At 44.5% G+C, this 15962-nt stretch overlaps 6 protein-coding genes across 6 annotated transcripts; 3 read left to right on the top strand and 3 right to left on the bottom strand.

The window, feature by feature from the left end:
• Positions 1–95: 95 nt before the first annotated feature.
• Positions 96–1287, bottom strand: I203_101259 (uncharacterized protein; the record flags this gene model as incomplete). Its single annotated transcript, XM_019146212.1, has 2 exons — positions 96–781; positions 849–1287. The coding sequence occupies 2 exons, from the start codon at positions 1285–1287 to the stop codon at positions 96–98; spliced, it is 1125 nt and encodes a 374-aa protein (XP_019004771.1).
• Positions 1288–1933: 646 nt separating this feature from the next.
• On the top strand, positions 1934–4232 carry I203_101258 (uncharacterized protein; the record flags this gene model as incomplete). Its single annotated transcript, XM_019146211.1, has 2 exons — positions 1934–2045; positions 2185–4232. The coding sequence occupies 2 exons, from the start codon at positions 1934–1936 to the stop codon at positions 4230–4232; spliced, it is 2160 nt and encodes a 719-aa protein (XP_019004770.1).
• A 500-nt stretch (positions 4233–4732) lies between these two features.
• Positions 4733–8429, bottom strand: I203_101257 (glycine dehydrogenase; the record flags this gene model as incomplete). The annotated part of the gene is made up of 10 exons (XM_019146210.1): positions 4733–4788; positions 4860–5077; positions 5140–5621; positions 5685–5764; positions 5828–6897; positions 6952–7003; positions 7058–7195; positions 7259–7808; positions 7871–7910; positions 7969–8429. The coding sequence occupies 10 exons, from the start codon at positions 8427–8429 to the stop codon at positions 4733–4735; spliced, it is 3147 nt and encodes a 1048-aa protein (XP_019004769.1).
• A 757-nt stretch (positions 8430–9186) lies between these two features.
• On the top strand, positions 9187–11110 carry I203_101256 (uncharacterized protein; the record flags this gene model as incomplete). The annotated part of the gene is made up of 7 exons (XM_019146209.1): positions 9187–9249; positions 9317–9346; positions 9416–9669; positions 9748–9817; positions 9878–9985; positions 10052–10514; positions 10635–11110. The coding sequence occupies 7 exons, from the start codon at positions 9187–9189 to the stop codon at positions 11108–11110; spliced, it is 1464 nt and encodes a 487-aa protein (XP_019004768.1).
• A 289-nt stretch (positions 11111–11399) lies between these two features.
• I203_101255 (uncharacterized protein) lies at positions 11400–13553 on the bottom strand (the record flags this gene model as incomplete). Its single annotated transcript, XM_019146208.1, has 7 exons — positions 11400–11499; positions 11595–11944; positions 12054–12275; positions 12342–12404; positions 12509–12655; positions 12730–12831; positions 12936–13553. 7 exons carry the CDS (start codon positions 13551–13553, stop codon positions 11400–11402), a joined length of 1602 nt encoding a protein of 533 aa, XP_019004767.1.
• A 628-nt stretch (positions 13554–14181) lies between these two features.
• I203_101254 (uncharacterized protein) lies at positions 14182–15730 on the top strand (the record flags this gene model as incomplete). The annotated part of the gene is made up of 5 exons (XM_019146207.1): positions 14182–14554; positions 14626–14710; positions 14795–14994; positions 15110–15393; positions 15461–15730. The coding sequence occupies 5 exons, from the start codon at positions 14182–14184 to the stop codon at positions 15728–15730; spliced, it is 1212 nt and encodes a 403-aa protein (XP_019004766.1).
• Between the last annotated feature and the right edge of the window lie 232 nt (positions 15731–15962).

Here is a 15962-nt window from a genome sequence, read left to right as displayed (position 1 = left end):
CACCCAGTATGAATGATGGATCGGTCAATGGAAAGAAAGATGCATTATACATTTTTATTCTGTTCCTTTCATCTCATTACATATTTTACCAATTACTACTGTCTGACACCTCCGAACATCCCCACATTCCCAGCAATGACATCTCTATCCGAAATACTATCCAACCTATTCAATTCCCTTCTTACAAACTTCACTATCGTCTCAATTTGTTCGGCCATCTCCAGCTCTTTACCCTTTTTCATACTCTCACCTTCGGGGTATGTTAATTCACCTTCTAGATTTTTACCCGTCCCTCTTCTAGCGAATATAAACCTCCAGATGAAACTTGCCAATTCTCCATCAGCAATTTCCCTATCTTTCGGATCATCCGATTTGGTCAATCCTAAAACGTAGTCTAAGGACATCCTAGCGAAATTACCTCTTTCTTGATATTCTCTTAATCTCTTCATTGTTTCACCTTCACGAGTGATTTCCACACCTAACATTAGACGGATTTCATTTTCGACAATATCGAAGAAATGAGTCAAGAGGACCTGTTGATATCGATAATCATGTTGTTTCACTCTACTGAAATAACATCCTGCGTTATCCAGCGTATCGATTATACTTGGTCTTTGAACCGGGGTGGTAGATCCTGGTAAACCTGGATAGGCAGATTGAGGTAAAGGAGATAAAGGGTTGGGAATGTAGTTTGGTAAAGCACGAAGACGGACTAGGGTCAGGAGGACGTAGAGGTAATGGATCGTAAAGAACGTATGGAATGTACGAGGTAGATCGCATTCTGATGAGAATATCAATATCATGTTAGTAAATTGTCAAATCAAAGTGAATGATGATCTTGGACCCACCTCCATACCAGAAATCTTTATCGTACTCTACAGCTTCCACAATCCCTTTCATCATTCTTCCCGTCTCTCTCGCCGTCGTCCTTCGTCTTCTATTATACCCCAATAACCTGTTGACCCTTCTGAGTATCCTCAGGGTGATGTCATTGTAGGTCTTGGGTGCGGGCGTAGGAGCGAAAGGGTTATGCGGAGCAGGAAAGACGGGCTTGTGGGTAATTTTCACTGGTCGATCAGTAAGGAATTTCGGGTTGGCTATGTGCTTTGAGGGCGGTCGAGTAGGTTCGGTAGCAGGTGAACATGGACTGCCGCTTATAGAGTTGGGAATGGGAGATTGAGATTGAAGTCGGGGAAGAGAGGTGGATAGGAGTCGTACGGATAAGATAGATTGGGGGATGGCAGTACGGGAGGAAAGTAATGGGAGGATCGAGGTTGATGTTCTCATTTTTTAGGATGTGTTTATGTTGCCGAATGGAGATTGGATGCGAAAGCTGAGGTACTCTATATACAAGCGGTACGGAGAGCTTGATCCTTGACGATATTATGATAATATCCAAGTGACTGATCGGGATACCAGTGGTGATGATGATACTGATCCTCTGCCCGATCTATGACTTTGTGATATCGATGGATGAATATGATAACGTACTCACATGAGTAACTTTTCAACGGCAACTTTGACGCTCTGAAAAATCTCGATCAGATCAGATCAGATGCATCGATTCCCTTTTGATGGATTATCAGTCTCATCGCATGCCTCCGGAAGTATCAGCCCCATCCTCCTGATTCTCTTAGGCCTTTTTGTAATGGCCATTAGGAGGAGTCAGGTCCCACCCCAGCCGGCATTACGATTCAATACAATAGACAAATCGACGCGTTTTGACGAGATGAATGAGATCTAATCAACCCTCTGGTTAAGAAAGACGTGTTTCCCGATAAAGTGAGATAGATAGTCAAGTCATATGTAACGCTCTCGATGCCATTCGTCTGAATCAGACAGTCAGTGTAGAAGCCATCTGCTGCGATCCATTGACACTGGGAGGCACCCGGAAGAAACCTACTTGCTGGTCAAGGCAGCTACAGCAGACACTATGGACCTACCTACCGTCAAGGCTGCCGTCAAATCATGGGAGAAATCATTCAGATCTAGAGAAGGAAGAGATCCGACTAAGGAAGATATCAAAAGAGATCCAGGTGATATAGGTGGGTCATCCTTTGCTAACGGACAATCTTTCTGTCATGCTTCCGCTATGATTTATCTCTATCGTAGAAGAAACATGAGTGTCTAGCAGACTTGGAATGATTAAGCTAAACATTGTTTGGTTCCTTATACAATCCGTAGCATCACAATACGCCTTATATCGTAAACTCACCAAAGCCTCTTCCTCCTCATCGTCTCAATCACTTCGTCCGCCGCCATCTTCATCCACAGCCGCACCATCATCCTCTTCCTCATCTCAGTATCGATCCACACCACGGAACATCCCTTCTTCGGAATATCCCACTACTCCCACCCCACCTTCGAGGAGGGTCAGCGGGTCGTTGTTCAGTAGTGCCAGTGCAAGTCATTCACAAGCTGGTCCATCAAGGTCGAATAATATATCATTAGGTGTAGGTCCACAAGATGATAATTTGGATAACAAGTCATTAAAGAGAAAAGCCTCGAAATCAAATATATCATCTTCACCACCTCCAACATCCACTTCCTCATTAACATCCCGAACGTTGTTTAGTACACATAAGAAATACAAAGCCTACACAGGTCCGATACATGATCCCAATCCTATCAACCCATTCACCACAACCACTACGCCTACTAAATCTTCTCCTTTTGGTCCTGGACCTGGTGTGAATGTGAATGGGCTTCAGAGGGAAAAATCATTTTCATCGCCATTCATCCACGCTTCCAGTCCTAAGAAACTCAAAGAGGTATTGGAAGCTAATTCGTTGAAGAAGGTGAAAGAAAGGACCAATGTGGGGAATGAGATTACACCTAGGACGAGGGCTAGGAAGAGATTGAAAGGTGAGGAAGTGGAAGATACACCTCTCAAGCAGAAGGTACCGAGGAGGAAGAGAGGTCAGGGCCAGGCGAGGACAAGTGAAGAACCGTTAGAACCACTAGAAGAAGAAGAAGAAGAAGCTCAAGGGAATTTCTTGAAACCTGGAAACAGAAGTATTTTCGATGACGAGGACGAAGATGAAGATGAATTGGGACCTTCGCCTATCAAAGTTAATGATAAACAGAAAGGAAAGGGATTTACAAGTTTGTTTGGTGAAGTAGAAGGAGAAGTTGGAGATGACGAGGATGAGGAGGAAGAAGAGGAAATTTCACGTACGATAAATCAACAGATATCGGTCTCAGCTCGATTGAACGGTAACGATGCTAGTGCTAGTAACAAGAGTAAAGCAGGACTTGATACTGGTAAATCCAAGAATATCAAGAAAGCGAAACGTAAATCGAATGGTAATTCGAATGGGAATGGTATCATGAATTTCTTCAATAGGATTAGTACTGGTAAATCCACATTACCAATCAAACCACAAAATCCAAAAGAAGATGAATTATCTAAACATACGTCGCCTATACCTATATCTGAAGAAGTTCCATCAATCCAGATTCAATCTCCACCCTTACTCGAACCTACACCTTCCGCAGATGAAATTTCACTGATGGACGACATTTCGCCCATTATGGAAGAAGCTATGCCAGATGATGAACCGGGACTAGCTTCGGATTATACGCCCTCTGCATCTCAGAGACGAAGAGGGAGAGTGTTGAGCCTGAGTGACGATGAGATCGATCAATTTGATCCTGAGGGTGGGTATGTCAAGAGGGAGATTCGGATCGTACCCACCCGAAGGGAAGTGAAGAGGAGGAATAGTAGTTCGGATTTGTCAGGTGAAGAGGATGATGATGAACAGCAAGATGCTACGGGTCTCAATGCGAATGAACAGGACGGAGAAGAACAACCACAAGAGGAAGGGAAAGAGCAAGTTTTCATCTCGCCATCGAATACCAAATCATTATCAATCCCGATGTTGAACCTCCTCTCTATCCATTCTCCTTCGAAATCGAAAACAAAAGCTCAACTTACCAAAGCGAAATTAGAGGAATTGAGAGTGAAAGCGCTGTTCAACCCATCCGATGCAGCCAAATTGAAGGCAATGAAGAGAGGACAGGATATCTCGTTCACCGGCGAAGCCCGAGTGGAAGATGATGACGAAGAGGATGAACAAGGTATACTGGAGAAGTACGAATTCGGTTTGAAAGATTTACCAGAGCAGGGAGATGATGAAGATGGAGAGGTCGATGGTGGGGAGAGGGAGGATGATGATTGGGAGAGTGAAAGTGAAGGTTGGAAGAGGGAACAAACAGAGGAAGATTGGTAGGGCCTATCTTGATGCATTTGATATTGTTAGTGGTCCACTGAAACATACAGAAAGATGCAGTCGTGATATTAAGCGCAAGCAAGACTGGTGTTGTTGGTTTGAAGACCGTCACTCAATATGCAACTCGATTCAACGCAATGAGAGTAAGGAGAATTTCCCGAAAATCGTTCATGTGCGTGAGCGGAAATTGTTGATACCATTATTGTGATTCATGTTGATTATGTATAGGTACAGAAAGTGAAAGCTATGCAAAGTTGAAATTGCTTTATACAATAAGGACTATTGATTACGTCCGATTTAATTGGTATAGAAAGGTTGAACATGAAGTCTATATAGTTTGTAATTGAAGGTATGGGTAGCAAAATATGTGAAAGGAAACCTAAAAAGCCCTGATGAGAGGAATGACAGAAAAACCCGTTAAGGGTGATTGTACGAACAAAAAGAAAGAAAAAGCGATTGCTGATAAAAGCAATGTAGCTTCTGAAAGTGAAGAAATAGGTTTATGCGTATTCTTCGACTGAACCACATTCGCAGATCAGGTTCAGATCACCAGCGGCTATAGGTCATAGAACACTTGAATCAGTGAATGATCCCAAGAAGACAAAAGGCATATCGAGCTGGACTCACCATCATCAACTCTTCCTACCGATGGCCAGAACTTGTTCTTCTTCAAGGAAGGTACGGGGAAAACAGCTTTTTCTCTCGAATATGGTTTATCCCATTTATCATCAACCAGTATACTCAATGGGTGAGGAGCGTTCTTGAACACGTTGTTATCCTTTGATTGTTCGCCTGATACGATCTCGTCTACTTCTTTTCGAATTGAAATCAACGCATCGATGAATCTGCGAATGAAAGATACCATTAGATCGTCAAGCAAAGATGTGAAAGAGATTATCGTACTTACCGATCAAGTTCAGCTTTAGATTCACTTTCGGTAGGTTCGATCAACCAACAAGTGGAGATTGGCCATTGAGCAGTAGGAGGATGGAAAGAATAATCTTGTAATCTCTTGGAGAAATCGGATACTTTCAATCCAGCCGATTTTTCGAATTCGCCCAAATCGACCAAACATTCATGCGCGACTCTACCGTTCTTGTTGGAGAACCTAACGTTGTAGTATGGTCTGAGACGTTCGGCGATGTAGTTTGCATTTAATAAAGCGATCTTGGAAACTTCCGTCAAACCTTCTCCACCTAACATTTTGATGTACGCCCAGGAGATGGTGTTGATGGATGCGGAGCCGTATGGTGCTGCTGACACGGCTGGAATGGCTTGTGAACCCCCTGTAGTTACGAGAGGATGGGTAGGGAGGAAAGGAGCTAGGTGAGATTTACATGAGATTGGGCCGACACCTGGTCCACCTCCACCATGGGGGATTGAGAAAGTCTAAGACGAGGATGATCAGAACGAGCTCGCTTTATACTTCTTGATGTCAAAGAGTGAGCTCACCTTGTGCAAGTTGGTGTGACTGACGTCTCCACCGACTCGACCAAGAGATGTCAGACCAACAAGGGAGTTACAATTGGCACCTATAGAACGCAAGAAATATCAGCTGACATGCCTGACATATAAGGGACGTAGCCGACACTCACCATCTACGTAGACTTGACCACCATTATCATGTACGATCTGACAAGCTTCTTCAATACCTTCTTCGAATACACCGAAAGTAGATGGATAAGTAACCATAAACGAGGCGAGGTTATCTCTATGTTTTTCGGCTTTCTCTTTGAGATCGGCCAAGTCGAGCGAACCGTCGTTCAAAGCTTTGATAGGTACAACTTTATATCCTACCATCGCGGCCGAAGCGGGATTGGTACCGTGGGCCGAGAGGGGAATCAGACAGACATCCCTGTGACCTTCGCCTTTCGATTCGTGGTACGCTTGAATCACTTTGAGACCGGCATATTCACCTGATGCACCTGAGTTGGGTTGCACGGAGGTAGCGTCGTATCCAGTGACCAACGATAAATCTTCTTCCAATTCCTTGATCAACACCTCGTATCCCTTGACTTGGTCTACGGGAGCGAAAGGGTGGATACCACCGAACTCTTTCCATGATAAAGGCGCCATCGAAGAAGTAGAGTTCAACTTCATTGTACAAGAGCCCAATGGGATCATACCATGTACCAAGGAGTAATCTTTCTCCTGCAAGTGCATCATGTATCTGAGCATGAGAGTTTCGGAGTGGTGTTTGTTGAATACCGGTTGAGTGAGGAACTCTGATGTTCGGGCATGATGAGCGATTGGAGAGGTGACGGATTCAGAAGATAATTCCAACTTGGAAGCTAATTGCTCCAATTGTTCAGGTTCGATATCCTTTTGTCCCTTGACTCGGTAGAAGACGTTGACGATATCAGTGAGATCGAGGGGACCAACACTTTCGTCAAGAGTGATACCGATAGTCTTGTCGTCGATCGTTCGGAAGTTGATAGAGGCTTTGATCGACTCCTCGTGGACTTGAGCAGCGGTGACACCGGCCGAAGAAACATCAATAGTGAGGGTATCGAAGTATGTCTTGTTGAGGGTAGTGAAACCGAGAGAAGCGAGGGATCCAGAAAGGATTCGAGTGAGGGAGTGGACCTTTCCAGCAATCTTCCTGAGACCCTCTGGACCGTGGTAGACGGCATACATGGCAGTCATGTTGGCGAGAAGAGCTTGGCTATGTGAATTGTCAGCTGATTGCGTGGGTGATGCCGTATGACGGTCAACTCACGCAGTGCAGACATTGGAGGTAGCTTTCTCCCTTCGGATGTGCTGTTCTCGAGCTGACAAAAGAAATATGTCAACGATGCTCTACGTGAGGTGATGAGCTGACTTACTCTGTAAAGCCAATCGGTACGCAGGACCACCTCTAGAATCTTTACTTAAACCAACCAATCTTCCTGGCATCTTCCTCTTCAAATCATCCGTACAAGCGAAGAACGCGGCGTGAGGTCCACCGTAACCGACGGGTACACCTGGGTAGTTTCACATCTGAGTCAGCTAACGTTATCAGTAAGACAAAGTAGACGTTGACTCACCGAATCGTTGAGAATTACCACAGACGATATCCGCACCCCATTCTCCAGGGGGTTTAAGCATAGTCAAAGCCAATAAGTCACTCGCCACAACCATCTTTGCACCTGTACTTTTCACTTTCGAAGCTACTTCCTGCCAATCTCCGATGTTTCCATTGACGTCAGGGTATTGTACCAAAGCACCCATAAGTTTCTCTTCACCTAATTCTTCAACTTCTTGAACAAAGGTTTCGTTGGATTTAGCAACTTTCAACTCAATTCCAAATCCACTTGCTCTAGTCTGCAAGACGGCGATGATCTGAGGAGCGACCGATGGAGATACAAGGAATACTTTTTTACCCTTTGAAAATTTGTTTTTAGGTACTGATGCTAAGCACATAGCCATCGCTTCTCCTGCGGCGGTAGCTTCGTCCAACAAGGAGGCGTTGGCGATGGGAAGACCGGTAAGGGAGATAGTAACGGTTTGGAAGTTGATAAGTGATTCGAGACGACCTTGGGATTGTTCAGGAGAATAGGGTGTGTAGGCAGTGTACCATGCTGGGTTTTCAAGTACCTGTGTAAAGCGGTCAGGATGTTGTATTTGACAGGTCTGATAGTAGGAGAATCCAGACTTACATTTCGTTGGATGACAGGAGGAACGATAGCATTGTGATATCTATCGAAGTCGGTTAGCTACCTGTCACATCTAGAGAGCGCAGGAAGGGATAGCTCACCCCATACCGATATAACTCTTCATGGGCTTATTCAGACTAGCTACTTCCTCTACTCTTCTTGCCATTTCCAGTTCGCTGAAAGGCCTGATACCAGTCTTATCGCCTTCCTTATCGGTTAGGGCGTCGACTCTAATCCCCTTGGGGATGGTGTCATCTATGAATGCGTCCATGGACTTGTACCCGAGGGTAGAGAGCATCGACTCAACATCGGATTGACGAGGACCAAGGTGACGCGGAAGGAAGGTATCGAGGGGAGTGAAGATGGATGATTTGGATGGGTGGAATGAAGTCGATGGAGGATGAGGATGGGGCTGGACAGCCGTTGTGGAGGAGTGTGCAGGAGAGGTGGGATGAGGTCTAAGGAGATAAGAGGATGAGGAGATTGAACGTGATGACAAGGACACGGGTCTAGCCAGTAATTGGCGCCCTACGGCTACTCGTCTTACAACGTGAATAGACATTGTTATCTATCGATCGTTGTTGAGGTTTACGATGAGAATGCTCTATAGAGATGAGGGAAGAGAGAAGAAGAATGGGGGGAAAGAGAAAGAGTGGATGGGATGGATGCATGTATATAGTCTTCTTTGTTATCCGTGTGACTAGTGGACGATGTATGATTCTTGGAAAAAGATGTACACCATCCTTCCTTCAACATTGATTTATTTTCCAAGAACTCGAGATTGTTGGAAAATAATTCAGGCACCATACAAATCATTTAACCGGTCCAAAGCGCGATCCTTGGAAATTCAAGCATGATGCGAGAGATAAGGAAGAAAACCTGGCACGATCGTGTATCATTGGTTCATCATTTTGAGTCATTGGCTTCCTTCCGAAGACGATGCGGACACAAATCCGATGGCGTGTCCCATGATGATGTTGTTTGCTAGCCAGTTCGTCCAGAGCCCACAGTGGTCATTGAGATCCGGCATTCCTTGTATGGGTGAGAATGAGGATCAGATAACGACAGCTCGTGCCTTCAAACCTCGGTTCAATCCGACCATCGCGTTCGTGTTCGTGGCACTTTATCTTGGGTCAGATCTTGCCATGTAGCAAAATCACGTGACTTGTTACATCCCATCTAAATGATCCTTCCCTTTATCGCAAGATTTCTGAATCTCGTCCACTTTTCATGTCCACCCGCTTGAAATATTCACAACAAATCTTGGTCGAACCGCACTATACATACTATCATTTATCCTTACGACCCACTTCGGCAGTATGGCAAGACCAAGAAGAAAGAACAGGACTCACTTGAAAGGGCCGGCGAAGGGAGAGACCGAGGTGAGCTCATTCGCAGCGATAATGCTCACTTGTCTGATTTTGCTGACCTACTTTGGTATTGATGTAGGAGAATGTACCTAAATCATTCGTGATCAAAGTGAGCCAGCTCTCATACAAAGGATTGACCCGGAGAAATATAAGCGTTGACGTCTGAATTCGATCGTAGTCTGGTGTGGTGACCAAATCGATAGCTCAATTAGTTCGAGATACAAGAAAAATAATGGAACCTAATACCGCTACGAGATTAAGAGAACGACCCAACGCCAGATTAAGAGATTACTTGACAATCGCTCCTTCACTCAAAGTCACTCATCTGCTCGCCTTCACTCTGACGGACGCTGCCAACGTACATCTCAGAGTCGCCAGATTTCCACAGGGACCTACTCTGACTTTTAGAGTGAACAAGTACAGTTTGATGAAGTGAGTATCTCCGACTTATCAGATTTACGCCCATGGTTAGCTTTCGTACATCGCTAATGGACTCATTCTGATGTATAGGGATCTGGTTCAATCTTCCCTGAGGAATGTGGGTAAATCGCCTGGAGGAGAATACCGTAATCCTCCATTGGTAAGTACAGTTAATAGATGTATTGATAAGCTATTGGCTGACGAATACACTCAATCATAGCTCGTAATGAACAGTTTCCAACAGCCTCAAAACGGTCCTGCACTCCCTCAACTACGTCTGATGAGCACGATGTTCCAAGGTCTATTCCCTCCTATCCAGGTTGAGAAGGTGAGCCGACTGGTCTCATGAGCACGATCAAATCAAGGCTGACAATCGATTGATATTACGCGTCAGTCCGCCCTACCCACCTTCCGAAGAGTTCTACTCTTATCCTACTCCCACCAAACAGGATGTATCTCCTTCCGACATTTCACCATCACCGTCCGTCCACACGGTGTCTCCCGTAGGGTACGTAAACTGCTGACTACGACCGGTACAGTCAAAGTATCTCGTAAACAGCCGAATCTATCGAACACAGAGGATATAGCGGATTACCTGTTGAAGAGAGCAGGATCAGAAGCGTCTACCGCAGCAGGGTATGATAGTATGTCAGAGACCGAGGCTTCGGAAGGTGAATCAGATACGAACGCAGTTGAGTTACCTGAAGATTACGTTGGGAGGGGTAACAAGAAAGGTGAAAGAAAGGCTGTGAGGTTGATCGAAACTGGACCGAGAATGGAGTTGAAATTGATCAAAGTGGTGGAAGGATTGGTAGGAAGTAAGAAAGGTGAAGGTGAAACTGTTTTCCACGAATTTGGTGAGTTGTCGTTTCCTATCTGCAACCATTCATTCCCAACATACTGTGAAATATAGCAAGATCCTTCATAATCGTTAGGACTTGAGGCTGATTTTTCAATGATGGTATGTATATGTATAGTCCACAAATCTAAATCCGAGGCCATGACAATGCAACAATCTCACGAGAAACGACGAGCAGAGAAAGAAGCTAGAAGGGCGGAACAAGCTGCCAATGTAGCTAGGAAGAAAGCCGAAAAGGATAAGAAGAAAGGAAAAGCTCCTGCTGCCGATGATGAAAATCAGGATAGCGATGAGGAGGAAGAGTCAGATGATGAATTGGATGTAGAAGGTTTATCGGATATTGATCCCGAAGAGGAATTACAGAGATTGAGAGAAAGTAAAGTGAAATTCCAAGATAACAATGATGAAGACGAAGATTTCGAATATGAAGATAGAGTTCAGGATGAGGATGAGGATGATTGGAATGAAGATATAGGTGCGGAAGATGTCAGTTCTGAGGAAGAGGATGTACATCAGGATAGTAGTGCAAGTGAAAGTGAGGATGAAATTCCGAAACCACCGCCTAAGAAGAAGAGATCAAGTGGGAAGAAATAATCTGGATACATCCGTAGATTGTTTTTATTTCTGGTTGGTTCGCATTGATGCATTGTCATGTACACTTTGAAACAGCGGATCGACGTACATCCGGCAGGACTTGACGGACGGTATATTACATCATATCATTACAAACAGAGAAATGTGAAAATCTAATGCAATGGATGCCTAACAGGATAAGGTATATACAATATTCTTGTACTGAGAAAAAGTCCCGTGAAACGAATCTTAATCGTACTTTCCAGATGACTTGTACAGTATGTAATGGCAAAGCCATGATCTCCTAAACTCAAGATCTCTTCAACCCCTTTCTTCTAGCTTCGGCTATCGACAACCCATCTTGCGCCTCTGATTTCTTGGGATCTTTATTCCATCCATCGCCGAACTCCCTAAAAAATCACACGTGTTCAATCAGCTCACTTCTACCTTTGACCGTGAAAGGGGATGTAAAAGCTAAATAAGTCAATCACACATCGCAACATACCATCTATAACAGTCCACGCAATCGTCCTCTGCTTCAGCTATAGGTACACCACCATGTTTCTCCCAACCTCCATCATCCGCATCTTCATCCCCATCACTATCATGATCACCACCTTTTCCAGGTTGTGGTCCTTTCCTACCCCATCCCCACCATTGTCCAAGTCCCAGATTAGATATATGGAAAGGTTGAGTGCTTGGTTTTTTAGGTTTATCCGTTTCAGGCCAAGGATCCGCCAATACTTTTTCGATTATGTCTGTTATTCTGTGTGTACGAATATCGACGGACCATCCTTTTACTGTTACAGTGTCATAGAGAATCGTTTGACCTGTATGACATTTTGATTCCAAAGCCTAAAGTGGACAAGAAAAGGCATCAACGTCTGTGCTGAATTAGTGTCACATATCCGGCATCCCGACTTGTGCAACATGACAGAGCTCAGATGGGGAAACGCCAACTCACGAATCCAGCAGCATAGCATCCCGAATAAGCACCATTACATGCCCCTATAGGGATAGGATCGGCCGTATGATACACGTGTGTTATACCGGTCTTATCAGCTGGCATACCAGGTGGTAATGGCAGATGTAATCGTTTCGAAGCCAACTTGTCGCCTGGTGCTTCAAAAGTCACAGCTGGGGCACCGAATGATAAGCCCACCATCGCAGATAGAGATCCGCCAAGCTATATGAGGCGATATATGTCAGCTGACGACTCGTTGAGAGTACTGGTTCGTTATGGCCAGCTTACTGAATGACCGACTAGCCAGATAGTCGCGTCGGGATACATATATGTTACGTTGTTATATAGGTTCTGTGACAAGAGGCACCAGGTAAGTATCGTCGTCATCTTTCAGCCTCAATCAGGTGTGTGGTATCCAGATTTACGGCGAATTGAACCAAACAACAGTCACTTACAGTTCCAACGGTCGCATAAACACTTTCGTTGACCAGAGAATCTTCCAAACAAGTCTGTTCGCATCTCCATCCTCCAGCATAACAGTCACAAACAGGTGTCCAAGAGAAATCCACTCTCGCGCAACAACACGAGAAAAGGAGGTTATCCTACAAGTTATGCAATGCTCGTCAGCTTCCGATTATTTCATGAGACTTATAGATCATTGGGCAGCTGAACACACGTTGAATTTATCGTTTTTAGCTGTTGGTCCGCCTGATCCCAGCACACCTGCGGAAGTACCTTTGATAGATATGATGACCGTTTCGTTCTTTGGGTCTGCAAACTATCGAAAAGATACTATCAGCTTATGTCATCGACAGAGAGGAGCAAGCGGTTCATGCATGGTCTTTCATCAAATGGATTTGAGATATTATAAATCATACTCACGATATGACCCCTAAGACCATCCGCATTATCTTCCCAACCAAAAGGAACCGTATGATTATTCCATTTACCTACAGGCCACCATTCCCCACTATCCGGTAATACATATGCATTACTCGTGATCTTAGCTAGGGTAATGAGGGTCTGTCGATCTTTGATATCTGGTGCGATGACCTCTACATCATCCCATTCACCCCCTTGGGAATTCATATCGGGTGCTACCCACATTCCAACATCTTCACTACTATTATATGTCCCAAAAGGAATTATACCTCCTCGGCGGGTCGTCGCTTTGTGAGATAAAGACCAAGATAGCATTGATGGTGGTCTTACCCTGGGTCTACGAATGATCGTCTTGACCGTTCGTATGGTCAGATCGTCGGCTGATAAAGATGGTATGTCCGCATCGGCCTCAAAAATAGACAGAGGGTAATCATGAGCGTAGAATGATGCTTCCGAAGAAGTGTTGTGGAAGTATAGTGTAGGGGTGGTATTGTTGTATTTGTGCGTGTGAGCGTGAATCGGTCGGATGGTTATAGTCGATGACGAAGATGAGGGTTGACTGGGAGATAAAAGGGGTAAGAGGGAAGTGGCAAGATTGGTGAACAGTGGGATGTGCATGATGCACCTTTTGTATATCGGTGTGCTCTAGTGACAGATGTGCGAGCGCTGTGTTTCTGGATTGCTATTTGCCAAAGATAGAAATGAGGACGATTGAGATGGATGACTGAATGAATGAATGGATGGATAGGATCATGAGTGTACGCTTATACCGTGTTTTTACCGAACGGGGTAAGTTGAATCGGGTGGCAAATAATCACACCCTTCACCTTTGTCGTCGTCAATGAAACTCTTAGTACTAGCATCGCATCTTGCTGCATTCATTCTTATAATCACCACCGGGCATGCCTTGGTGATCACCAGCATATCCCATTCCTCTGAGCCACCTAATCAATGCAATCTGAGTGATCTGACGGCTGAAAGACAGTCTTTTACCCCTTCTCATATACGGTACACTTTGAGGAATGTCTAGTGATACCATGCCGTCACGTGATGTGTGGATGTGGAGTCCCCGCAATCTTCGATCATTCATCGGGGGGGATATGAACATTACCAGTTGATCAACCGCAAAAGACGTCATACAACTAAGCATATGTCATGAGCATATAACACAGTTCAAATCGTAAGTGAGACATCTCTCTTCGTCCCTTCTTCCCTGCTTTCTCATAACATAGTGAATCACTCAAGGATGGTGTCGACAAGAAGTAAAGCCACCAATAATCACTCGTCTCCTGCTCAAGGAGCAGAGACAGGTGAAAAAAGATCGCAACCCTCACCTTCCTCCTCAACGAAGAACGGAAGATCACCTAAGAAAGCCAAGCAGGAGAACGAACAGGATGTAGCTGAGAAAAAGGAGTTCGAAGTTTCCGTTCAAGGTGAACCCACTACTGAGACTCAGGAAGAAGAGAACAATTTGGGGGAGGAAGGGGTCAAAGATGAGATCGCAGCTGAGGATGCTAAAGCCAAGGATGAGGATAGAGTGGAAAGTAGAGAGGATGAAGTGAAACGCGAAGAGAAGAAGGAAAGTGGTGAGAAGTATGATGATGATGAACCTAGACATGGTATGTCAGCTTAGTTATCACCGTGCTTAGTAGAGGGAGACGAGCTGATGGCTTGTATGAATTCATTTTAGGTACGCTCGAATCGGGACATATCTACTTCCTATACCGACCTAAGGTTGAAACTGACGAAGCGGAATCATTGGATGATATATCAAAGTAAGCAACAAACTTACTCTTGTTAAAATTATCAAATGCTCTTGAATACTGAAAGCTGATACTATGCCTTTTTGGTGTGTTTAGATTCCATATCCTCCTTATTCCTCAATCGGGTAAACATTCCAAAGGACATTACCATCGAATTATCGAAGTTGGTAAGAAGAAACTGCCAGATCCAGGTGCGAAGCATCAAGTGATTTGGGGATTGGTTGGAGGTGTAGGCGAAGATAAGAGTACTTTGAAGGAATCGTTTGGTGCTTATACCTACGAGACGAAGACAAGGGGTGAGCTGTTTTTCTGCCTTTCAATCCTTGCCTGACGAGGAAGCAGTAGATGGCTCATCGTCTACGAACTATTATATCAATACTATCATCAATACTAATAACACTACTCTATTAGGCACTCGTCACCAAGCTGCCGCTCGTCCAGCTGCTAGAGGTCATTACATCCTTCATTCACCTCGTGACGAATTAGCAGATAGTCCAGACCACAATCGTCAAAGGGATTACAAGACACTGTTAGCTTACGAGATCACTACTCCGACTCAAGAGGATTTCGGTCAAGTGCAAAAAGAGTTGGGTATAGAGGAGAAAGGAGCTGTGGTCTTGCAGGTTAAAGATCCCAATGTGGAAAGTAGAGGTAATCCTAGAGCAGCGGGAATCCCAAGGGAGAAGAGGGCTCAGGTGGGTGTGGGATTGCAAGTGATCATGTATATCGAAACGGATGCTAACTTCCCTTTTCTCCATTCAGTACCCACAACATCTCCTTGACATCTTCCGTAATCGTCGATTCATCCCTTCCAACCCAGTTTCATTATTGGATTATCAAGGTGCCGAATTACTCATCATCACCTCTCCTCATGAACTGCACGAAAGTCTGGGTAAACAAGGTGAGAAGGTTGAAGATGATTTAGATCATGATTCCGCTGTCGAGAAAGTCAGTATGGACGATGCGTTGAAGGAGTTGGGCATGAGTAAGAGTGAATTCCCTGAAGATGCTTTGGAAGGGAATTGGGCGTAAGGTTAGGTCAGGTCCCTCAACAAAAACAAAAAAGTGAAGAAGATAGATATGAAACGTAAAGCAGGAAAAGAAAAGACGCAATCGCATCGAACATGGACATCGGTGTTGTTGTGTGATAGTGTAATTATCATATGAAATCAGAAATCACCCAAAATCAGTTCATTGTAAGATCAGTATTCGTGCAGTAAGTTTTAACTTAGTGTACAAATGTATATATATGTGATGTAAAAAA

The sequence above is a fragment of the Kwoniella mangroviensis genome (genome assembly GCF_000507465.2).
Source record: "Kwoniella mangroviensis CBS 8507 chromosome 1 map unlocalized Ctg01, whole genome shotgun sequence".
Taxonomy (NCBI): domain Eukaryota; kingdom Fungi; phylum Basidiomycota; class Tremellomycetes; order Tremellales; family Cryptococcaceae; genus Kwoniella; species Kwoniella mangrovensis.
The sequence above is the reverse complement of the archived record's forward strand: the minus strand, read 5'-3'. Positions and strand labels throughout refer to the sequence as shown.